This window comes from Gopherus evgoodei, chromosome 12, assembly GCF_007399415.2.
Source record: "Gopherus evgoodei ecotype Sinaloan lineage chromosome 12, rGopEvg1_v1.p, whole genome shotgun sequence".
NCBI classification, from domain to species: Eukaryota; Metazoa; Chordata; order Testudines; family Testudinidae; genus Gopherus; species Gopherus evgoodei.
In genome coordinates this window covers 18,559,898-18,585,975 of record NC_044333.1, presented here as the reverse complement: position 1 = coordinate 18,585,975, position 26,078 = coordinate 18,559,898, and the positions used below count along the sequence as shown (strand labels likewise).

At 41.2% G+C, this 26,078-nt stretch overlaps 1 protein-coding gene across 2 annotated transcripts in view; it reads left to right on the top strand.

The window, feature by feature from the left end:
- The window catches only part of LONP2 (lon peptidase 2, peroxisomal), a 92,452-nt gene that overhangs the window by 53,472 nt on the left and 12,902 nt on the right, over window positions 1-26,078 (top strand). For both annotated transcript variants that reach the window (XM_030581217.1, XM_030581216.1), the window contains exon 12: window positions 11,582-11,724. In XM_030581217.1, the coding sequence (XP_030437077.1) occupies window positions 11,582-11,724 (143 nt within the window). The remainder of the gene's footprint in view (window positions 1-11,581; window positions 11,725-26,078) is intronic.

Here is a 26,078-nt window from a genome sequence, read left to right as displayed (position 1 = left end):
CAAGGGTTTTTTCATGCGCTATACGTTTTCAGGGGGCCACTCCATGTTGAAAATGGAGACTTTTCTGAGACCAGAAAAACAGGAAAAAATCAGCTTAGTAATATGCAGTTCAGTAAGCTTTCAGACTTCTTCCTGTAGAAATATACCATTAATTAGAAAGGAACATATAAAGGGACTTTACCATTATATAACTCTTGTTACATGATATTTCTGTGTAATTTTCCGTTCTGTTTTTATCTTATCCAATATGTGGTGTTCGAAAAAATATTCTTTTTCAACTTGCCATTTCCTGTGTTCTTTTGAGATCATAAGAATTTCTACAGAAATAGTATGTAATGTCAGAAAATTGATTATAGGCCAAATTCACTGCTGGCTTATACTATCAGTGACTTTACCCCATAACTAGAGAATCTATCATCTGCTTCATCTTACACTGAAGGAGAGCTTTCATGTACATACCTATCTACACTAACAGAGTTAAAATAGAGATACAGGTAATCAGAAGCAAAGTATCTTGTCTACCTTAACTTTGTTCCAGTTCAAAAACTTATCTGAAGTAGAATAGTATCTTGTATTTACATATGGCATATTTTTTAAATTTCATTAAATTGAAAGATTGTCATATACAACTCACTTTCATGTGTGTAAAAGGAGTCATGTAATTGCTGGATAAATGAAAAACATTTATTTTTCAAGACTTTGGTAATGTTTTGGGATCTACCCAGATGAAAAAGGGATTCTGTCATCAGTTGCTCCTATAACTTAGGGGGCCTTTGTGCTGTGCAGCTATGATTCAGTTCCCTGACACCAAAAGCCTTCCCACAAGCAAAAGGTTTAATCCTGGCTCTTGCTAGCCTAGTTACCCTTTGCAGAGTGACACCAACATCCCTTCCAATACCAGGTCTCACCAAATAGGTCCTCCCTGAGCTTTTACCCCCCAGTTATCAGCTCTCTTTGGCATTCACACTCAATACGGTTTTCACACCAGAGACCTGCTTGGGATAAAAAAAAAAAAAAAAGTTTATTTAATAGAAAAACCACAGATTCAAAGATGAAATAGTAGGGGAGAGAACAAACATATATCAGTTACATAGAAAATAAACATAACCTCAGGCTTTACAGTTTTTGTGAAGTTGCACCACAGTTACAATTTTCTATATGTGCGCACACACCTTCACAACCATAACCTGTGTAGATATCTCATAATGACTAGTAAGTTCATTGCATTTACGGGCATTCATAGAAGATTTTACTCAATATATTCTTACAGTTAAATAACATAGTATGCTGTCAGTTGGCTTAACTGCTTATTTCTGGGGGGTTAAACCTTCTGTTCTCCCTTGGGGTATCTAGACCCTGATTATCATAGTTTCTACTGAAACAGTTAAAAGTTAGCTTAATAACATAACTTCTGATATTATGAATTATTTACTGTTAGTTTGCAGAACAAAAAAGGAGTTGTATTAGAAAGTTGAAGTAATCCAGTAAGGGAGTTATTTACAGTGTAAAATTAGTTCTGGACTTGCAACTCCTGCCAGCTAGAAAAGTAATTGCTTCAAAACAGAGTGAAACGCTAGTATTTTTGGTTGACACACTGTTTGGAGCAGACCCAAAAGCATTGAGCTGTGAATGGTTGTCTTTGTGTTTGTGAGGTGTAACGTGGCAGCAGGCAAACACAGAATAATGGAAAGGATCTAGAAGGCAGGTGGGATTTTAAGTTGATCTTTGCTAATCTAGAGTCATTTACAGAATTGTGCACTTATCTTTAAAATATGGGGTTTATTTTGTATTATTAATGTATTTATACCCAGCTGTATTTTCTGAAGCATATGTCATCAATTGAAAAAATATATATAATCTATATTTTCGTTTTGATTTTTCATTCGGGTTCTCAAGTGAACATACATTACCTCAACATCAGTTAAACAAAATAATACAAGCTGTTTTGAGAAGAGTACTATATCGGAACATTGGTAATTTTACAATAAAGTCCTTATTATATTATGTTCAAACTTTTGCTCCTAGCCTGAGTTTGAGGTTTTTGGTATGGTAATGATGTAATCTGATTTTACTTTTAATGAGTACGCAGTGGATCATCATTACCATTGTCACCTAGCAAATTATTTTAAACTACTGATTGAATTTTCTGTGTCAAAAAAACATACTGTTGCCAAACACTCTTGTAAAATACATCTGTAAGAGGCTACATTTCTGAGGTGGTAGTAAGCCTCAACAATAACCCATTCAGTGTGAGGAGATGAGACTCCAAGAAAGGGCTAAAAACATGTGGTTTTCTTAATCTGATTGTTAAATGTTTGGGTCACAAACATGGTTGTTTTTGTAGTGTGTATGGGAAATTAGAACACTTGGGATAACATCCCTTTTCTTGCAAAAAGTGGTGAGGGCTTCTGTTTTATATCCCAACCCAAAAAAACAGCACTGCAAGCAGCACAGGGCCTCCTTAAACATTGTGCTGGGGAGCTGGCTCGTTCAGTCTGATGAGAGTAAATCTCAAGGTGGTATAGCTGCAGGCCTTTGTAAATTTTGAATAAAATTGCACTGTGGTTAATATACTTAAGGAATCTTAGAAAAATATAATGCTTGGTTTTCTTCTCAAATCACTTGGGTTTGGTTTTTGTTTTTGTTTTTCCTTATATAGGCCAAGTCGCCCAGATGCTGTCAAAAAAGTTGGTTGTGGGAACAAATTATTTGTCATTTAATGTTTCATTTTGTCAGTACTTTCTTCCATGGCATCAAAATAAAAAAATGTGTTGGAGTTTTATATAAAGCATGATACCAAGACCAGAATATCCTTAAACCAAAATTATAAAACAAATTTGAAATATTTTATTGATTCTGAGCCACTTTCAGCTATCAGATATTCATGTCCAACTTTTAAAAATATTGTGCAGACCGGAGTCCTGATCCTGCAACCAACCCTTACTCATATGAACATATTCCAATTGAAGTTAATTGAACCATTACCTTTTGAGAAATGTCTATGGCCCTGATCCCGCAAGTGTTTACATGCGTGTTTAACTTTAAGACAGCAGAACTACTCACATGCTTAAAGTTAAGCATATGTGTGTTTGCAAGATGGAATAGTAATTGTGTGAGTTTGAGTATTTGGCCCTTGAAAGGAAAAAAGTACATTTGTGGAATAACACCTGAATATATACACCACTACCTCGATATAACGCCACACAATCAAACACGAATTTGGATATAACACGGTAAAGCAGTACTCCAGAGGGGGCAGGGCTGCGCACTCTGTTGGATCAAAGCAAGTTCAATATAACACGGTTTCACTTACAACGCGGTAAGATTTTTTTCTGGCTCTCAAGGACAGCGTTATATCAAGGTAGAGGTGTAGTTCTTAAGCTTTAGAGTAAAATGCTGGAAAAAAAGAATTATGCATTAGATAACTTAGGCAGTCTGTCAGGTCCAGATGTCACCCCCTAGAAGATTGCTGTAGAAGGAATAGTTTGTGATCCAAATTCTGTTCTGTTGTTCCATTGAAAATCTGAAGTTGTAGCACCACTGATATCACAGGAGTTGCTCTGGGTCTGTACTGGTGTAACTGAGAGAAGAATTTAGGCCTTCATCCTTGCAACAGGTGAGCTTAAGAAAAAGTACTTCTCTGGGGTATTCCTGGAAACCTCACCGGACTGAGAAGAGGAGGAGAGAAAAACAATGAATGACAGTACAGGGGCTCAAAGCCTGCACTTGTAAAGAGGAAATAGTGTTTACATATTCGGTTAGTTTGAAGCTTGTTTTTACAGAGTGAGCATTGATTTCGAATAATTATAGATTTTTATTTTATTTGCACTACAAACTAGTGCCTACAGTCCTCAACTGAAATTGAGGCTCCATGGTGCTAGGCACTGTACATGCATATGTTGTGAGGCAGTCCCTCTCCCAAAGATCTTACATTTTTTAAATGGACAAGATAGGCAAAAAGCAAGAGACAAGGCCATGTAGTTGCCCAAGGCCACAGGATATCTGTGACACTCTCAGGAACTGAACCCAGGTCTGCTGAGTCTGAGCCAAGTGCTGCAACCCTTTCAGTCCTGTAATACCCGCATGATAATTTTACATCAACAGAGAACTTCTTTCCACAGGATCGTTAATCCAGCACCCTTTATGAGTGCTTAAATTCACCCCTATTAATTTGGGACGGAGGGAGGAAATAAAACAGCTCTGCTAGCTATAGCGAAAGATGCTTTTCTGTGCACAAATTGGTCAGTACAAAAACATCAGCAAACACCTATTGAATGAGTTAGGACCACAGGTGGAAAATTGTGGAGCTGTTCACTTTCCTGAACCTAAATTTCTCTTGAGTTTTTCTAATACCCCTCATCAATTTCTGAAGGATAATTGAATATTTTGGGTAAAGACTAAACTTGTATAATAACTGCATGGCAATCCAATGATAGCAGTGTGTGTTTTGCTAAATTAATCTCTTGTGCCTTAGCGGTGTACAGTAGAATACTGTCTGTGGAATGGCATTATGAAACACACCGGTGCTAAACAGGTTTCCCACAAAATTCTCCTTAGGTTGAGGAAGGTAAGAACCACCACTGCCTTCTAATTCACCCTAACTGCCACCTATAAAGCAGTTCTGTGGATTTCCTTCTTAATTTGGAGGGATGTAGGGAATACCAGGTCTGTGGTCTCTCATACTGTGGGGATCTTGCAGGTAAATACTGTAAATTAGTTAAGGAAAAGAGAATGTTGCCTTTTTCCCTTTCTTGCATTTAAGGACAAAAACCCTTTGTTTTTATGCTGATTTAAAAAAAAAATAAAAAATTTTGTCCTCCTTTCGTAGCCATGCGCTAAGGCAATGCATGATACATTAAATATTGTTTGAATTTTATTTTCAAGTTTTCTTTGTTTTCCATCTCACTTCTGGTCAACAGACATAATCAGAATCTCTGTTTGTGAAACAACCTGGTTAGCTGATGTTAACCAAATTTGTTGCGTGGAAACAAATATTTATCAGAAGACAGACATTATTGGTACAGCACGAGCAAACTGTACAGAACTTCTGCTTATTCACTTTCATTGTATTCCTAAAAAAACAAGTGGCAGTCTTGAAAATTGAACTCCCTGTCAGTCCTTTTATTCTCATGGGACTGTTTAATATTAAACTAAAAGTTACTGTCATCTGTATGCATCAATTTTAAATAAGTTTCTATGCATTAAAACTCTTAATTGGCTACGTCCAGCACTATATTTCTTAGTTAAGGAGGTATTGTAAAAGGAAGGATTGATAATTTGGGGTCAGATATGACACTTGAGCTGTTCAGAAACACAAACAATTTTTTTACCTTTCTTGGCTGGCTTTGGAAGAGCAATTCTAGTTTCATTTGTGAGTATGTCTGAATCTAAAATAGGCTACCTCTTCTGTTTGAGCTTCTTCTAAATTGTTAAAATACTTAAACATTACAATTCTTATTTTTGAAGTAATGTCATGATAATAGAAGAGAAAATGTAGTTCCAGCACGAAGTATGAAGTTCCTGTCATGGCTTTGGCACTTTGGTCACATACATCCTTTTATTTTATGTAATTATGTATTTATTTTTATTCCTTTAAGGCTAAATTTGAACAGACTAGATCAGGGGTCAGCAACCTTTCAGAAGTGGTGTGCCGAGTCTTCATTTATTCACTCTAATTTAAGGTTTCGTGTGCCAATGGTACATTTTAACATTTTTAGAAGGTCTCTTTCTATAATCTATAATTAAGCTATTGTTGTTTGTAAAGTAAATAAGGTTTTTAAAATGTTTAAGAAGCTTCATTTAAAATTAAATTAAAATGCAGAGCCCCCCCCCCCCGGACCAGTGAGTGCCACTGAAAATCAGCTCATGTGCCACCTTCGGCACGCATGCCATAGGTTGCCTGTCCCTGGACTAGATTCTATCCCTACCTCTCCTTTTCCCCTCCTAATTATTTTTGAAGATTTGAGTTTATTCTTTCCGACTGAATCTAATCATTTTCAATAGCTCTTGAATAATTGTTTCTAGACAGTTAGGTGGCTCAGTGAGAGAAGACTCAACTATCCAGACCTAAAGAAGAGCTCCGTGGAGCTTAAAAGCTTGTTTCTTTCACCAGCAGAAGTTGATCTAATAAAAATATGACCTCACATGCCTTGTCTCCTTTCATATCATGGGGCCAACATATCTATAAAAACACTGCAAATAATAGTTAGGTAGAGTGTCATGTAACCTACATCATGATTTATGGCTGTGCCTTTATGTGCACGTGCATATGTTTATAATGAATGCAAAACTGATTATTTGGTACTTACTGAATTCCTCAAATTCAGCACACGCTTATTTGTTAAGACATTGAAGCGAGAAAGTGTGATCTTTGGAGTAAAAAAAAAATAGTGTTGGTTATGATTAGACTTTGGAACATTTAGCTTAAATTTAATAATACATAAGAAAAGGTCAGAGTTGAAGTTAATTGTGTAGAAGATGGGGAGTTTTGAGTGCCTTACGTTATTGTTACAGAATATAGAAGAGGACTTACTCAATTAGGTTATTTTAAGCACAAAGAAAACAAACTTATTTTTTAATAAGGCAGATGGCCGTAGCAATTAACTACTGACTTATTTACAAGAAGCCTCTGTGTATGCTTCAGTTATACAGAGAACTACGTAGAGTAAAAGCAGGCAGAAATACTCATGTGGAAATCATATATTTGCTTGGGAGTGGAAATCTTTGACTAAAATATCTTGACTTAGGACAAAAACAAGCTGTGCTTGCGCTCCCTGAATATTTATTTTCTTTAAAAAAAAAATAAATCCAACATTATACATCTGCTAAAAATAATTAACAGCTTGTTCATGTCTTGAAGGCACAGAATTGATAGCACTAATCTTCCACTGTCATTTCCAGCCAAGTTGCTAGAGAAGCACACAGTGGTTGCTTCTTTGGATATGTCTACACTATAAGCTATGGGTGTGATTCCCAGCTTGTGTACACATGCTCTCACTAGCTTTCATTGGGCTAGCATGAGTATAAATAGTAGTGGAGCTGGGGTTCATGGACAGTGAGTGCGTACCCACCAGTTTCAGGCAGGTTTATACTCAGCACAGTTAAGCTATTCTGCCACTGCCTGTGCTACCACAGTACACTACTGTGCTAGCTTGATGCTAACTTGTGCTAGCTTGATGATAGCTAGTGTGAGTATGTGAATGCGAGTTGGGAATCACACCCTAACTCATAGTTGTAGATGTAGCCTTAGTTCTGCCTTGCTAAAATTGATGCAGACTCAAACATACGTTGCTTGTGTAGAGAGGCTTAGGGGTCAGAATCATAACATTTGGGCCATGCTCCGGCTGTTGTTACTGCTTCTACTCTTTTCATAGCCATTCTACCCCATTGTGCTTTCCTTTGCATACCACCTCAGCAGAAATCCTAGTCCAACATATGATATAAAGCATGAACCACTGGAGGGTCACCAGTCTGAGGAGGTGTCTTGAAGTAATTGATGGCTGTATGTTGAATGTGAAAAGTCTGTTGGGATAATTAGACTTTTCTTTGATATTAACACGTGAACTGAGGTTGGTGTGAATGTTAATGGTGATTTAACAAGCGACTTCCTCGATTTTTAGCATTTGCATTGTTTTTCATAAAGGGGTACCTGAGAGTGCTAATAAATAAAAAGGCAGTTATTAATATGCCTTATAAAATGTAGACTTAGTGTCTTATTCTATTCCACACTGAAACATGAGTTTCCTTTATGAAAGAGGACAACTCTCAATGCTGAATTAATTCAGGTATTTGAAAGTGTTGGCCTGGAAAGGACTATTCATAGGTATCTTTGATCAATAGTCATAGAAATTACGAGCCTCCACTAGAGTGGGAGGAAAGTAGATTCCTCGCACTGGACGTAAGAACACTCCACTTGAATTGGAGAGGAAAGAAGTTTCAAAGAAAAGAAAGCTATGTGAAGTAGCCTTCTTTTCTTTGCAGAAGTTTATTTCCTAAAATAGTATGGTGGGGAGAGGGAAGTTTTGGAATCTTTTACATCATGTGGTAATAAGGAATTACCTCTGTAAATAAGTTTTTAGATTTTATTAGCTTGTTCCTAGATTATTTATTCTTTGATCTTTGGGGTAGCACAATCATCATTATGCATATGTGTACAGTGCCTAGCACAATAGCGGCCACAGGGCATCTAGGCATTACTACTATACATACAATAAAAATGTTCACCAACACTGCCATGGAAACATCTGGATATTTCCAGTGTGTTGCATAATGCTCTAAAGGGAATGATAATCAGTCTTCTGCACCTAGATCTAACTCCACCGGCAACTGAGCCCTTATTTACAGTATCTTCTTCAGTACGCTGGCACTTGTGTGTGCCAGGAAACATGGAGGCTGAGCACAAATGGCACTTGCTATGTTTAAATTCTTTGGCTTATTCAGGCAGGCAGTAGTATGTAAAAAATTATACACACAGAAATAGTCTAAGTTAAGAGCTTTGAAGCTATTTGTCAAAGGTACCAAGACTGAGTCACCTTGTAACCCTCTTGCCTTCAGCAGAGGGAGACTTGCTTATAATTAACTGGGTGTCAGCTGCCTGATGCCACCAGTCTGTTAGCCACCAAAGCACTCTCCTCTGGGCAGTGCCAGCCCTAGTATTGTCTTGCAGGTTAAAAATAGGCACACTGCTTTGAAGCATTGCCTGGTAGCGTTCAGCCCCTTATCCACAGAATTCTTACAGAAATACCAGGTCTGCTGTCACACCAGTGTACAGTGATTCAGTTCAGGATCAGCAACTTGTTACCGTAGCACTGAGATGTATTTATATTTATTATCCAAGATTCAAGTGATAATGAATAAGGATAATGGAAACAAAATCATAATATGTTCTAGAGATTAAACAAGGTAAACCTTCTGTTTAAAGAAATTTCTCTCACCCCAAATATCTTCTGCAATACTTGCAACCAAGTGTGGTTCAGATCTTATTTTCATGAATTTCAGCGTGTTACCCATCTACTTTGTAAGTGCTGGATAAGGGCATATCTTCCTTGTCTCCTGCTCATCTCCAGCAGAGAGACAGGTGAATACATATCCCCTGTCTGACAGGAAACTTGTTTCTTCACTTCTGCTGTGATACAGAAAAATGATATAGAATCATATTTTCAGTATACATACATAAGTACTTTTGTAATATTTGTACATACATCTCAGAATAAGAATGATCAGTGACCTTCGCTTTCATTTAAAATATCGCATCACATTCTTTAGTGGAACAAAATGTACATACTAGAATCAGGATATCCTTGTAACGCTCTTGCCAGTTGTCACTGAGGAGTTCTTTGCATCACAAGTGTGCAAAGAATTATACTTTCACAAATAGTCTAGGTTAAGAGAGCTTTGAAGCTATGTATCAGAGGTATTTTATATGGCCACCATTACCATTGTATCTGAGCAGTTCTTAATCTTCACCCATGTGAGGTAGGGAAAAGTACTATTCTCCCCATTTTATATATGTGGAACTCAGGCACAGAGCGACAAAGTGACTTACCTAAGATCACACAGGAAGCCTGCGGATAAAGCAGGGAACTGAAGCCAGGTTGCCTGAATCTCAAGCTAGTACCTAAATCCCTGGATTATCCTGTTTTGTCGCCCTCAGGTATTTTGTTTAAAAGGGAATGTCTACACAAGTGATACAGTAGTACTGTTGCAGGGTAGACACTGCAGTGATAGAAGGGGCTTTTCTGTTGCTGTAGTAAATCCAGGGACCATAGTTAGGTCAGCAGAAAAATTCTTCTGTTAATCTAGCTACATCTAGAGTGGGGATTAGGTCAACCTTAATACGTTGCCTGGGTCTTGAAATTTTTCACAGCCCTGAATGATGTAATGTAACTAGGTTGACCTACGTTTTAGGTATACAGTAGGCCTAAGGGTCAGGCTAGTTGGGTGGCATAGCCCTGTAAGGTGTATAAGCAACACACAAATATATCTATAAGAGCTTATCTAGAAGTGATTTATCTTTGCCTAGGAATTTCATTATGGTAATGTTAGTTTTTGGGACACCTTGGAGAGAGACACCCCAGACAATAAAAGAATAGAGGCACTCATTTTAGTAGTACGGTATCCCAGTGCAGGGATAACATTTCAAGACAAAGCAACTCCACCAAGTCACGGTCTCATTGAAATCGTTTGGAGTTTTTCTTATTGACTTCAGTTTTGCTCAGTGTGAACCGAGCTAGCCACCGTACAAACTAGGGAAGTCAGTTTGTGCATACAGTTCTAAGTGACCTCAAGCAGCCGTCTAAGAGTGGATCTCAAGAAATGAGAGTATTCTTTGAGAGCTTATGGGTTGCAGCAAGAAAGGTGAGTTTTATTAGAGTGGGTTGATGCATCCCTCTGAGTGCCTATAATGTGAAATCCAGCATGTCAGGATCCGATGAGCCCCAGTCAGACATGGTTGCATTCCACACAGTCAGCTTTCTTCTTTATACATACTGCATGTAGCAGGCTTCCCATTCTCTGCCACCCCAATTGACAGTCATCAGTGATTGATAGGACACACTGCTTGGCAGATAGGAATGGAATCTGTTGATTGAGGTGAGGGAAGAGGGAAGTAGAGCTACTGAACAGCAAACTTCATTGTCCTTGTTTGATATTACAGGGGTACAAACAACTTTTTATTTGGGCAGAGGGGGCACTGGAGTGTTTAAAATAAGGTATTGAATATCACTTTAATCAGTAGTTTTGTACCATAACTATAAAATAGATTTCAAGTGAGATAACTAGCTTCTCTTCTGTGCTCAGTGTTTGTTTATTAATGGAATCCCCAAGTCCCCTAGTTGTCTACACCCATGTATTACTAAACCAGATTGAACACAAAAGCAAGATCGTCGTAGCTAATTGCAGGCATATAGCAGAACAATGTCTGTTACAGGCATAGTCCAAATACTGTTGCTTCATTTTATAGAACTTATTCTGAGTGTTGCCAATTAAATATTCAAGTCCTTGGCCCCTTTCAAAAAGATGCAATTCTATGCAATGTTGACTATATTTACAAAATACTAGCAAAAGACATAACTATAAGCATGTTATTGCCACATGCAGAGCATGTTATTTCCACATAATGGTACACTAGCTATGATCAGACTTTACAGATATGCATGCATACATGTATCTGAGGGAAAATATAAACCCCAAAGCAAACTTTGTTCATTTTGTTCTGTGGATGCAATAACTAAATGGCTTACTATTTTAAACAACCTAGTTTTAAGAAATAATTTGTAGGTCAACATTACTCCGTCTCTCCCATCCTCATCTCTGAGTTAACATTATCCCTTCTAAGCCACTAAAATAACTCTGATGTTTAAACATAATTGTAAAATTGGAGAGCACATAATCTTATCTTGAATATTTTCTTATCTGATAAGTGGATAGTTTTGAAAGACTTAAATGTTTTAGGTTTATTTATAAAGTTCTTTTAATTATCCTGATCTTTTGAGTCTTATATTTTCTTCTGTGTTAATAAAGAATTTTATCTGCATGTTAAGAAATACTATTATAAACCCTAAGTGAGATTTTCTTTTCTTAGACTGCAGAGAGCACATTGCAGAAGATGCAAAAACAGAATCCATCAGTGACACACCCGACCTGGCTCTGCCCCCTGAAATGCCGATATTAATTGATTTCCATGCCTTAAAAGATATCCTGGGGCCACCTATGTATGAAATGGAGGTAAGTCTTTCATTTTTCTGTCTGGCAGCTTCTTACTTTTCACTTAAAATATTTTTGTCCATAAAGATTAGTAGTTCCATCGCTTGTGACTGATTTTGTTTAGGATGTGTGTTTTTTCTTTTTTAATGTGTTTGTGGTATAACTGTTTCTCCTCCTGTCATGACCCTTGTCCTTAAGCACCTTTTCATCTGGACTGCATCCAACAAGACTGAATTTCTTTAGATGAAAAAAATAAATGAGCGTACTGTTTGGTAGTGTATAAGAGTCTTATGAGATGAATACATGTTAGCTAAGATCTCTGTAGTTAATAATGTGTTGTTTTTGTGAGAGTTTATACATTTGTTTTTATTTGTCTTGGGCAAAAAGCCAAAAGCAGAACCCAGGAAACCTGTCTCCTAAACAGAGGCCCTAACAGCTAAGCCCGAATCCTAATAAAAATCAGGATAAAACCAGCCACTTCACTTTATACCACTTGCTACCAAAAATTTTGTTTTGTGACTTTACAGCCCCATCTCAACTTTAGGCTCCCATGCTCTGTCACTCAAAGGGCATGCCTCCAGTCCTCCTGTTACCTCCTTTCTGCATGTGGTACTTTGTTCTCTGTTATACTACCCAGCTACCATTCCTCAAGGTAGACTCCCTATCTTGAGATTCTTCTTTGGCTACTTGTACTACAGTTATTCTCTGCCTCACCCTGGATCCAGGTTAACTTACTGAGCAGCAAATGGTGGCTGTAGTACTCCATAAATCAGTGTCTAGTACACAGGATAGTAAAACAGTTGCTGATGCAGAGAGCCATGTTTGTTTCCTTAATTCTGGAGAATAGAGCAATGAACCAATAAGGAATAAAGATGAACAGGAGACTAATGGGATGTAAAATGCTTGCTTCTAGTATCTTGTCCCTGAAGTTCCCTCTCACTGCAATGGGAGGGCCAGACTGTGAAGAGATTGGGAGGAGGAAATGGCAGCTGGGGATGCAGAGACTGCGGAGGAAAATGAGTTAATTGTTTGGGATTGAGCTGAGGGGATACAGAGTGTAAACCTGTCAGGGATGAAGAGATTGGTAGTAATGGAGAGAAAGGAAAATAAGGAGACTGGTAAAGAGGAGGGAACAATGGGACTGATTGTGTCAGAAAGGATGATGAAAAAGTGATTGATGGTAGCAGGGAAAGCTGAGAGAATTTGAGGGAAGGGGGGAGGACTCAAAGTGAAATGTTGGGTGGTAGTGTAAATGTATATCTGTCTTTGGTGGGATAAGCTCACATTAGCAATTTTGGCCTCTACACTTGCACATTGGGAGGTAGGAAGTACAGAAACTTTCTTGTTAAATCAAAATAATTTGCCTTTCAGCAGTCTCCATCCTTTAATTTCAGTCCCACAGAAACCTCTTTGCCAACCCCAACAATAGAATTTGGGCAGATGACAATTTGAGAGAGAGCTTGATTTAAGATGGTGCCTTTTTAAATCTCTCCCCTAGTGTTGATATGACTGCGTTTAATTGCAAGTGGCCATCAAATTCTTTGTAATGTTGTCTACAGCTTTTACAGGAATTGCTTGTGCTGTCTTTTTCCTTGGAGCCTGTTGCTTCTGGAAACAAGGAATGAATGAAATACAGGAAGGGTCTTTCAAGTAAAGAATATTTTATATCATCTTCTCAATTATACAGATTTCCTTTGACCGCTGAAAATTTGGTCTTAAGGCTAGGATCTGAAGGGATCACCTAAGTATTACTTGAATTTTTAATGCTTTAATTGCAGGTTTGTCTAAAGCTATTGCAATGACCCACGGATTTATATATTCAAGGGATTCAAAACCTAGGCAAAGCTCTGATCTATACAAATGGTGATCATGGATTGGATAAGTCTACTCCGTTGCTAGTGGAGATTTCATAGCCATAAAAATTTGGGGATAAAACGAAATGATGGCTTTAAATACTGCAGTGTCAACAAGGACTCTCTCTGCATATCCCAACAAAAGTTCACATACACACACAGCTACACACCAGTTTCCCATCAAAAAGAAGAGTGGTTCTTGAATCCTTTCAAAATGGTTGCATTTCTTTGTATTCTTTATTCAGGTGTTAGACCAAAAAAAAAAAAAAGATCCCAGCATTTTGATTTATGATTTTCATCAGTTCTCTCAGTTATCTCAATTTGGAAACAGTTCTAGAAGAGGTTTTCAACTGGGAACAGGATGGGAACAGGAGTGCACCTCTTTGTGTACTGTTTTTGCTAATTTGTTACATTTTCCCAAATATTCTAATTGTTCTGAAGTTCTTCAGGAATAAATATTACATGTCAGATTTTTAAACCTCGTTCCTAATTCTACATGTACAAATATGCAAGTGCCACTATTTGCATGTAAACATTTTTGACATACTGGAAGTCAAGGATTCAAACCAAATGGCATATATAGGAATAGAGATGAAGCCAGGCAAAGCCTCTAAGTGCCTGCAAATTTCTCTCTCGTCTATTACTTGAACTATGTATTATTAGTGAATTTATCTCTGAGCAATACATCAGTTACTGTTTCCATAACTCGCTGTTGGTCGGCATAACCTAAGGGTGATCAGCTTCCAGAATAACACAGTGTATTGGCTGGCAATTATATAAGTATCTTGTGGTACATAAATATTACGTGGGTTCTAGAATATTTCAAAACACTTTTGGTCATGTGAATTTTGTGTGTGTGTTTAATTCCGAAGATGATCCTGTGACTCTTTTCTAATGAATTTCCTCACATTTTCTTTCTAATGAACTTCCTCAAATGGCCAAGTGATTCTCTTTCTAATTGAAAGTGTAGCCCTCATCCCAAAGAAGACTGGGTTCCATTTGTTTTTCTTTTTTTCAGCCTGCACAGAGTCTCATTTCTCTTTATATCAATCTTTTGAGAGCTTCACCTCTGACCTGCATTCTGCCATATATAATTAGCTGAAATCAAGACACAATGAAGGTGATTGTCATGTCAGTACTTAGTTGTAGTATATCAAGCAAGGAGGAATTGAACACTTAAAGTGATTGGACTGATCTGCCCTCCTCAAGGGTAAATACCTTGGATTGAGATCTTTTTACTAAATTTAACCTATAATTTTATGCTGAGCTCTCCCAATAGAAAGGGACAGAGGGCTAAATCTTCAAAAAGACTTTAGTGTTGGACATAGGTGCCCAAGGGGCCACTGAGATCCTCAAAACCCTTGTTCAGCTGCTGCTTAACTCTGTAGGCACCTAAAGTTCCTAGGCACCTGATTTCAGCCATTAAAGTCCCTTAGGTGCCTAGGGTTATGCTAGTGAGCAGGTGCACAGCTGCTTCAGTCTTGGCATCCAGGCACTTATCTCATGCCTAAGCCCCCCCACAGGATCCTCCAATGGCATTGCCACACTTCTCACCTCTGGGGCTCGATTTGGTAGGCATGTTCAGAGGCTGCCTGAGCTCCCACAAAACAGCCCAAGAGATGTTTGGGGGTGAGGGGAAGGGTGAGGAGAAGGTCTCCCTTATAATCTTGAGATATGGGAGACCTGTATGCAATTCCCCCCTCTATCTGATGTAGAGCGGGCATTTGAACTTGGGTTTCCCACCTGTCAGGTGATTGCCCTACCCGCTGGACTTTATTCATTCTCTCTGTGTCACCCAATGGCTAGTTAATTATTTTTACACAGTGGAACAGGCTTCAACAGATTGAGAGAAACCCACACCAGAATATCTCTTATCCCAGTGACTAGGTCACTCACCTAACACAGATGAGTTCCCTAACCATTGGGCTAAAGGTTGTAATGGAGACTTCTGCCTTCTCTTCTCTCCTTGTGTTTCATGCAAAATAAATAACCTTTGGTGCGTAACTCCAGGAGATGGTTCACGTCTGAGAATCCCAAGGAGCGATAGGCCTGTATTTTGGAGCAGAGCTTCCTCAGGGCATAGGTTCCACCATTGCCTATTGGCTAGTGTAGGCCGCTCCCTGCTCAGCTGGCTGGCTTTTGTGGATCTCATGCTTAGGCACATGACTCCCCCCATGTGTTGTACAAGGAGTCTAAGTGCCTAACTTGGGGCCATGAATTCCATTGGATGATGAGGCATGTAAGCGTTAGGTCTGCAGTATCTTAGGCTACATCTACACTACAGCATAAAATCGAAATTACTAAAACCGGTTTCATAAAACCGATATTATAAAATCGATTTTATGCGTCCACATTAGGGCACATTAATTCGGTGGTGTGCGTCCATAGTCCTAGGCTACCATCGATTTCCGGAGCGGTGCACTCCGGGTAGCTACATTAAAGGAATGAGACCAATAACTTTGATTTCCGTCCACACTAACCCTAAATCGATAGAGTAATATTGATTTTAGGGTTACTCCTCTCGTTGGGGAGGAGTACAGAAATCGATTTTAAGAGCCCTTAAAATCGATTTAAAGTGCCTTGTAGTGTGGACGGGTACAGAGTTAAATCGATTTAAAGCTGTTTAAATCGATTTAACTGTGTAGTGTGGACCAGGCCTTAGTCCCTTTGTGGATATAGCCCTCTGTTCATAATCGTAAGGTTAATTCACAACGCACAATAATCTTTGCAGGTTATCTTAAAGACACAACCTGCATATCCTAGGGTGTCAAAGTAGGCTAATAGCAGATTTGAAACAAATCATGTAATGAGGCTTTGGAAGAATCATAACAGTGAAACAGTAGCAAGTGAAACATTATGTATCTAAAATTAAAAACTCACGGTCTTTTCTGTGAACATGAGTGAGCATAAAGTGGTAGAATGCTCTTGAGCCCAGCAGCAGGTAGATCAGTTGTGCTTGGAAGTGGAAAGCCTTGGTGCCATGAAGGTATAGAGTCCCACTTCATTAGTGGTACACAAATCTAAAAATTAATGTATTTGATGGCAGATAAAAAAATAAGTGATGGTCTTTGCCTTATGTGGGCACTTTTCAAGGAGACCTTTTCTAACAAATGCATCATAGACTCATAAACTTTAAGGTTAGAAAGGACCATCATGATCATCTAGTCTGACCTCCTGCACATTTGTTGCTGTGGTGGTTTTTGCAGGAGAAGAGAATCTTACCCAGGTAGAGGAAAACTTCTGCTATGACTTTCCAGTGGTAAATGAGGGAGTAAATCACAGAAATGCCTACCAGAAAGGAATAGGAAAAGGTGTAGAGGCGACGGCCTCCAGAAAAATAATATAATAGCAAAGTGTTAACTAATAACTAAAGTAACCTTTCTTCTTGATCTTGGCATAATTGCTCAGTGACGTAATGGGCATTTGTCAGCGATGCTGACTTACTCAGTTTCCAAACCAGACACACTGGAGATGTGTGGCAGAAGTCTGTGGTCTTAAATATACTGGCATCAGCTAGTTTAATGTCATCTTTCTCATTGAACATTCACTATACCAAATAATTACTTTTCATTAACTCAAAGTAACATGCCCTTTTTTAAATGGACGGGAGAAGAATGTATTATGTATAGCCTGTTAACTGTTCTCATTCTGTTAGTAATATGCAGTTTCTAGAGATGGGATGACTTGTAAACGGCTTTGTCTAACTGTTTTTATTCCCTCTGGCAATTTTTTTATGAGAAATTATTTAAAGTAGGATGTGTGTTTATATTTGGTCCTGTGTCTTGGCAGGAATTACGGTTTTTTAATCTAAAGGGAAAATACTTTGCGGACAGAAAGGGTGAGTTTTGAAAGCTTTTTCTGTGGCATATGAAAAAGAAACCCAATTTCCTTTTATCTGTGTTTGTAGTCATACTTTGAACATATACAAGTTAAAAACAAGGAATGAAAGTAATTTATTTATTTTTTTGGCCACGGACTGTTTTAGAAAATTGAGACTTCTGCGTGTGAAAGAGACATCACACTTATATTATAAAAGAAGAGATAAAACTGTGTAGTTTGAATAGGCTCAGTTTCTTTGTATTCCAAATTAATTCCACATCTGAAGAAGACTGGCTCCACTCCCACAGTCAATGATAGTTGTATAACTGGGGAAAACATTTAATTTCAGTATATATCCATATAGTTACAAAAATGTAATGTTTTCTCACTTTCAAGCCTTGCACTTTGACACTATAGTCAAGTAGGAGCTTCATCCTGTACTATTTATGTACTGTGTATAATAAGTGTAAGACGAAAAGTGATGTTCAGATCAGGATGCTTGGAGGAATTTGATCCTGTACCAAAGCCATAGCTACTTTGCCACAGCCAGTCTACTTATACTTAGGAGCAGGCAGAAGGCCTAAGAAAGGAAGCTGCCAGTATGATGATCATGCTTAGACCCTTGTCTCCCCACCACACTCTCCTATTTTTTAATCCAGTGCACTTGAGCAAGGTAGTAGGTGCTCTGGGAGATGAGGTAAGACTGCTGCTTAATACAGAGGACTGACTGTGCTAAATGCTTAATTTTACTTGTGCCCATACTTAGCATCTGGTCACATTTGTGCTGCAGTGCTACAGTCTTGGGCACTACATGTGGATTTGCAGGATCAAAGCCATCACATCGTGACCAAATGGGTCCTGTTTCTACAAATGAATACAGCAAAGAAATATACATCTGGGAAGCAAAATGCTTTTTTTTTGCAATCTAGTTTCAATTTTTATCTTCCTTCATCACATCTGAAACTGTCCGCATTCCGAGAATTTCTTCCTTTTTCTTATCTCTGCTGATATTAAAAACATGATTTAGTGAGATCAGCTTCTGTTTAGATATTTCTTGTTTATTTTTGGCCCTATCCGTGCACCAAAACAGATTTAACAACGGTGGTTTATAATTACTTTATAACAAGGGTTGGTTTTATCGCTGCCTGGGATAAATGATTTTAAATAAAATGTTTATGCAGTTTGACCTCATCTCCCTCCATCATCCACCGGATAAAAGAAGGCCCAACCACTTGTAACTTGATTAAACTCATATTGGGCCCAGTGACTATTGAAAATGACTATTGTTAATTTCAGTTGTTTTGCACATGTAATGGGGGGCTTTGTTCTAATTTCAATTCCTCTGCCATTGTGAGAAATGAAGTGATTCAGAAGTGGCCCAGGTCTTTATCTATATAGGAAAAACTTTCTAACTACAAGGATAGTTAAGTACTGGAATGTGTTAGCAAAGGAGATTGTGGAATCCCCATCACTGTAAGTTTTAAAGAACAGGTTGGACATGCACTGTCAGGGGTGGTCTAGATATACTTGGTCCTGCCTCGGGCAGGGGATGTATTAGATAACCTGTGAAGGTCCATTCCAGTCCTACACTTCTTTGATTCTATGCTAGCTGCCAAGTTTTGTGCCGTTCTATGTGACATCTTATGCAAAATATTTAAGCTACTTTGCATATAACCATAAACTTCAGTTTAAAAAATCCAGTTGTGTGGATTTAGTGCTGATGAAAGATGTTGGCTTGAAGACATTCACCAAGCTGTCAGGACAAGCTTCCCTCATACACTGCCCTGCCAGCATGTCTCAACCCAAATCTGCGTAGGGGGATTCTTGAGAGGATAGCAGGGTAGTTCAGTTTTCAAGGCCTGTGCAGTTCTTGACCTCTGCTGAGTCTGCCAGTTAGTGCAAAGGACAGTGGGGGAAAATGTCTGACACTTGGAGTCTGTCCTTTTAGAGACCTTGGTTCTGTTCCTGGATATTCCTTAAGTAACCTTAACCTCTTGTTACCTTATTTGTGAAATTGGGAAATGATACTTGCCTGTTCTCTAAGGTAAGGGCATGAGGCCTTGATCAGGAATGAAGGTTGTGAAATACACAGATATTAGCACGATTCAGTAGAACAATTGAGACTTATGGTATCCTGGCCCCCAGTCCAGTGCACCATTCTGTAGGCCAACGAGTAGTCTATGGGATGGACTTGCTCACTATACAGGAGTCTGTTGGAGAGGCATTAAGGTTCCCAAATGCATGAGTGTCAGGCAGCTGGTCTCCAAAGCAAGAGCAATAAAATGTTGGAACATTATTAGGCACTTCAAACCAGACAGAACTCAAATAATCCTTGTTGTTTTTTTTTTATTACTGGACTTTCCTTACTACTTAGATGAAGAGATGTTTGTTGTTTAATACTCTAATAAGATGTGATGAGAAAAACACATACTGTAGCTAAAGCAAATTCCAGGGATTGGTCATTGTGGCTTCTATTAGGCTACAGGTCTTGTAGAATTTTTAGTATATTAAATGACCCTAGATGCTTTTAAGAATGCCATATAAGGGAAATCAATGTTCTTTTAAAAAAAAATTGTAACTAAATCGCTTGACCTGTGAAATAAACGCAAACAAACAGCTTAATGTCGTGCCTGAGTCCAAAGGCACTGATATTGCATCCTGCCCCTTCCCCTCCAACTAAGGAGCAGCAATCCATAGCAAGCAGGATATATAATTCAGGAGCCAGTCTCAGGTAGCACAGATACAGCTTTCACATCTGAGCCATCAAACTGAAAAATAAAGTAAATATTAAGAAAATCACACTGGACTATAGGTCAAGTGTAGTGTGATACTGACACCTTGCAGCACAGCCAAAGCATGGAACACAAAATCAAAAATGTCAGAGTACTGAAAAGGAGTGTGTAGAGTTTGTTCCCTTTTGTGAGGGAATAATAGCTGCAAATGCATTTTGTTGCCTTACACATGTGATAAGTGTGTGCCTGCACATGACTAAGCTGGCTAGGCTTGCAAGCAGAACAGTCCCTCTGAGAGAGAGTGCGAGAATCAGCTGCCTTTGGGCTCGTATTCACTACCGGGATAGGTTGACCTAAGTTACGCTACTCCAGCTACATGAACAACGTAACTGGAGTCAACATTGTGTAGGTCAACTTACCCTGGTGTCTTCACTGCGCTGCATTGATGGGAGATACTCTCCAGTCAACTTATCTTACTCTTCTCAGAGGGCTGGAGTACTGGAGTCGACCGGCAAGCACTGTGCTGTCAGTTTTGCAGGTCTTTACTAGACCCACTAAATCGACACCTGCTGCATCGATTGCAGCAGCATCTGTCTGCGTTTCTTTCATGCATATCCTTTTGGCCAGTAATCACTGGCACCAGCTGTAGAGTGAACAGTTGTTCACTCATTTTAACTGCAGAAAGGAAGTTGTTTTGTCCTTGTTAGACAGGAAGGGGAACTTATGAAAGCCAAACATTAAGAAACTTTTGCATTCTCAGTTTTTATTGTACTTTGGTGATGGGATGGATTACTGCCTGAATATTGCATTGTTAATTGTGTTTGGATGTCCATTTAGTAGGAGGAGCCTTGATCAATAAAATTAAACTGGAGTACAACACACCCTTCCTTATGCTTATCTCAAACTGATCAAAATCATGTTGTTCATGCAGGACTGGAGAAAGGTAGGCCTGTGTTTGAGCTGTGAGGTACCCAAGAGGCGGTTTATAGGAGGCATGTGAAGAAGGACTAGTATACTTAGGCAGTGCCTACACTAGGCGTGTTTTAGTCATCCAAGTATACCGGCATAGCTGCACTTTGTATGGAAATAATAAAAACCCCTCACGAAGGAAAACAGTAGTCCCAATAAAAGTGCCGTTTTGCCAGTGTGGCTGCATCTAAATCACAGACTTCTGTCGGCAGAGCTGTTGGTCATGAGTGAGCAGAGGTGTGAGCCATGATCAACAGGTAATACCAGCAGAAGTCTGTAAACATAGCCTTAGGGCTTGTCTACACTTACAGTTTTGCAGCGCTGGTAGTTACAGCTGTGTAGGGCCAGCGCTGCAGTGTGGCCACACTGACAGCTACCAGCGCTGCAGTGTGGCCACATTTACAGCACTTGCAGCGCTGTTGGGAGTGGTGCATTGTGGGCAGCTATCCCACAGAGCACCTCGTCCCATTTTGACGCTGTGGCTTGTGGGAAGGGGAAGGAAGTGTGCAGGTCTTTCCGCTTCCTGTTCCAACGCCCCGTGGTGCTTTGCAACACATTCCGAGCAGTTTGGCGGCATTGTGAGTCTGCAGCGCGATTTCTGAGATTTCTGTTACAAATGGAGCCTGAGCTGCTGAGGACCTTGCTGATGAATGTTGCCAGCACCATCACGCATGGCAGTGGAGCTATTCCTTCAGCTGCAAAGTGACAGTGAGGAGTCAGACGATGATATTGAAATGCCTGACGCTGAAGACACTCAATTGCTTGTGGCAGTAACAGACGTGCTCAGCACCGTGGAACAGCGCCTTTGGGCTCGGGAAACCAGCACTCAGTGGTGGGATCACATCGTCCTGCAAGCCTGGGATGACGAGCAGTGGCTGCAGAACTTTCGGATGAGAAAAGCCACTTTCATGGCACTGTGTGCTGAGCTCGCCCCCACCCTGAGGTGCAAGGACACGAGATTGAGAGCTGCCCTGCCAGTGGAGAAGCGGGTGGCTATTGCAGTCTGAAAGCTGGCAACTCCAGATAGCTACTGATTGGTGGCGAACCAGTTTGGAGTGGGAAAGTCCACCGTTGGAATGGTGCTGATGCAAGTTTGCACAGCCATTAATCGCACCCTGCTAAGAAGAACTGTGACTCTGGGGAACGTGCAGGACATTGTGGATGGCTTTGCAGAAATGGGTTTCCCTAACTGTGGAGGGGCAGTAGATGGGACGCATATTCCTATTCTGTCACCACCCCACCTGGCATCAGAGTACGTTAATCGCAAGGGGTATTTCTCCGTGGTTCTGCAAGCGCTTGTGGATCACCGTGGGCGTTTCACTGACATTTACTCAGGATGGCCTGGAAAGGTGCACGATGCATGCATCTTTCGGAACAGTTCCCTGTTCAGGAGGCTGAGGGCTGGGACTTTTTTCCTAGACCGCAAGATCACAGTAAGTGACGTCGAAATGCCCACTGTGATCCTTGGAGACCCCGCTTACCCCTTAATGCCATGGCTCATGAAACCGTATACAGGGAAGCTTGACAGGAGCAAGGAACGGTTCAACTATAGGCTGAGCCGGTGCAGAATGACTGTGGAGTGTGCGTTTGGCCATTTGAAAGCTCGCTGGAGGTGTCTTTATGGGAAGCTAGATTTGGGGGAAAGCAGCATCTCCGCTGTTATATCCGCGTGCTGTACCCTCCATAATATTTGTGAAGGGAAGGGTGAAAGATTCAGTGAGGAATGGACCTCCGAGGTTCGATGCCTAGAGGTTGAATTTGCACAGCCAGAGAGCAGGGCTAATAGGGAGGCCCAGGAAAGGGCTTCAAGGATTAGGGATGCTTTAAGGGAGCAATTTGATGCTGAGAGCCAACAGTAATGTTTGGTGCCATTGCTGTGCTATGTTCTACCTTGGGGTACAATATTTACCACTTCCTGCAATAATAAAACGTATTGTAAAAGCCATAAAATCCTTTATTCAAAGTACAGTTCATAAAAGGCAAAGTGGGTTAGGTGGTGGACTGTACATTCAGAGGTTTGAATATGTCCTGTTTTGATTACTGTTCAATATCTGTTGCACTTCAGGATTACTATGCTGCAGGGTAATGGAGGTGGAGTGCACGGGGTAAGAATTATAGTTTTCAGGGCTGGCAGGTGATCGTACAGGTGTTGGGGGCAGCTGGGTGTAATAAGGAACTGGCTGCTGGAGAAAGGTGTTTGGTGCAAACACTGGAGTACAAGAAAGAGAGCTTTCGGAGGGATGTGGGTTACCACGGTACAGATCTGCCTGCATGGCTACCATAGACTCGAAAGACTCAGTTTGGCGAGCCAAGAGGCTTATCATCTGCTTTGTGGTTTTTTTGAGAGTCAATTCCTTTGTCCTGCTTTCTGTTTTCCTCCACTCATTCGTTTTCTCTCTGGATTCATACATTTTCTCTCTCCATTCCTGCGTCTTCCTACTTTCTCTGTTGTAGTGATTCATAACTGATTTGATCAATTCTTCTTTTGATTTTCGGGGTTTTTTTCTCAAGTTCTGCAAACGACGTGAGACCGGTGATCCGGCTGCATTACTCAAGGTCACTGAAAAAAACATAGATAGAAACCTGTAATACACAGAGGCTACATTGTTTGTTTATTATCACACAGTGAAGGAGTTTTTAGACTTTTTGTAGCATCCTTCCCACATACCTCACATAACACAGAGAGGCCAGGGAAGCGAAGGCATGGCGAGCAATGGGGTGAGTGTTTCTGCCCCGACTGCACCTGGGAGGGGGAATTGACCAATGGGTCACTGGGGTTTATCAGCACTGGGTACAGGAGGTAGCTGGTGTCCTGCACAGGGGACAGTAATGAACAGGAAGGTGGCGAGCTGCTGGCGGGGGGGGCGGTCCGCTTAACTGCCGGCCTGCTGGTGGGGGGGGGAAGCACAGCTGTGCTGGCTGCCTGCTGGGAAGGGTGGGGAAAAACCGGAGAGCTCCACGGGGCTGGCTGCCTGCTGGGAAGGGGTTGGGGAGACCGGAGGGCTCCGCGGGGCTGGCTGCCTGCTGGGAAGGGGTTGGGGAGACCGGAGGGCTCTGCGGGGCTGGCTGCCTGCTGGGAAGGGGTTGGGGAGACCGGAGGGCTCCGCGGGGCTGGCTGCCTGCTGGGAGGGGGTTGGGGAGACCGGAGGGCTCCGCGGGGATGGCTGCCTGCTGGGAGGGGGAGGAGGAGGACTGGAGGGCTCCGCGGGGCTGGCTGCCTGCTGGGAAGGGGTTGGGGAGACCGGAGGGCTCCGCGGGGCTGGCTGCCTGCTGGGGGGGGAGGGAGGAGGACCGGAGGGCTCCGCGTGTCTGGGGGGGGAACGCGAACCTGGCGCCCTGCACTCAAGTATCCCTAAATTCTCAACAGGGTTTCCTACTGCCAGATATATCACTGCTGCGTGTTACCTGGGAAGAGAGGGAGGGTCTTCTACAGCAATGTGGATTCCGCCCTGGCCCCTATGCAGCTTGCCTCTGTGCAGCCATGGTCCCCCCACCCCTCGCTGCACAGTGGATCGGCAGTGGGGTCACACCCAAGCATGGCATCCAGCTCCTTGTAAAAACGGCAGGTTGTGGGGGCAGCTCCTGAGCGGCAATTTCCCTCACGGGCTTTGCAGTAAGCACTCCTCAGCTCTTTTATTTTGACCCTGCACTGCAACGCTTCCCATTCATGGCCCCTTTTCAGCAAGGACTCTGATATCTGCCCATAGGTATCATAATTTCTCCTTCTGGAGCGCAGCTGTGCTTGCACTGCTTCCTCACCCCAAACACTGATGAGGTCCTGCAGCTCGGAATTGTTCCATGCTGGGGCTCGTTTGGAGGCATGGTCGCTGATTGATTGAATGATTGATTGCACTCCACACCTGGCTGAGCAAACAGGAAGGGGATTTTTAAAATTCCCGGGGCATTTAAAGGAGGGGTCAGCTGAGCAGGGCAGTGGAGTGTGCATGATTACCAGAGAGGCTTCTAAGGTATGCTGGGATACCTCCTTATACCCCGGAGGTCAATAAAAGCGCCGGTGGCCGTCCACACTTGCTGACCAGCGCTGCAATCGCTACACCCGAGGCTCGACCGGGTGTACGACCGGCGCTGCAACCAGGGAGTTGCAGCGCTGGTCGTGCTTTGCAAGTGTGGCCGCATCCTAAGTTGCAGCGCTGTAACCCCCTCACCAGCGCTGCAACTCTCTAGTGTAGACAAGGCCTTAGTGTCACAACCTGGCCCAGTCTGGCACTGGAGGGATACCAGTCTAGTAGACCCAACTGCTGAATCCCATGTGCTAACTGTTCCTAGCTCTCAGTCTTCTGGCATGTAGTTGTGGATGACCCCCTTTCACAGGGAGCATTCCCCTTAAATAAAATATTAGATCCCTTTGGCCATGTGCCAAGGCTGAGGTACTCCAGCCTCTCCCCCCAGCCAGGCTTCTTTGTAGACAGTTCATTGGTCTTGTCTTGTGGATAGATCAGTAGTTGAGAGACAGTGTTGATGGCCCTTGATGGCTGTCTCACTGAAAGTCATCTTCAGGATGTGTTTCTCTTTCTGGGCAGGACCAGTGTCTAGAATAGGCTGGCTTCATCAAGACCAGGCTGCTTTTACAACACAGAAAACAAACTTGCAGTTAGCACACACAGTGGAAGACACAAGACAAAATGGAGTTGACAGTTTGGTACAGACATAATGGTCTCTCACACTTACCATATGCAGTGCTTTACATTTTCAGTGTCGTTTATCTTCAGTAGTGGTAACACTTGCAGGATAGCAGACCTAAGAAAACTGTTAGGTTAACAATAATCTATGCTGTGTAGAGAGATGGCATTCCAAAGAAACTCATTCTACCACTCTGCAGCTGAGAAGATGCTTTTGCCTTAAGTATTTGATGGCCTAATAGGGATTTTTTGCAGAGGAAGGCAGAAGGAAGAGGATAGCTAGTGTGCAAACTTTTACAAATAATGTTTTGCTATAAAACCTTGATTTTAGAGTAGCACAGTTATGTGACCCACACAGTGGA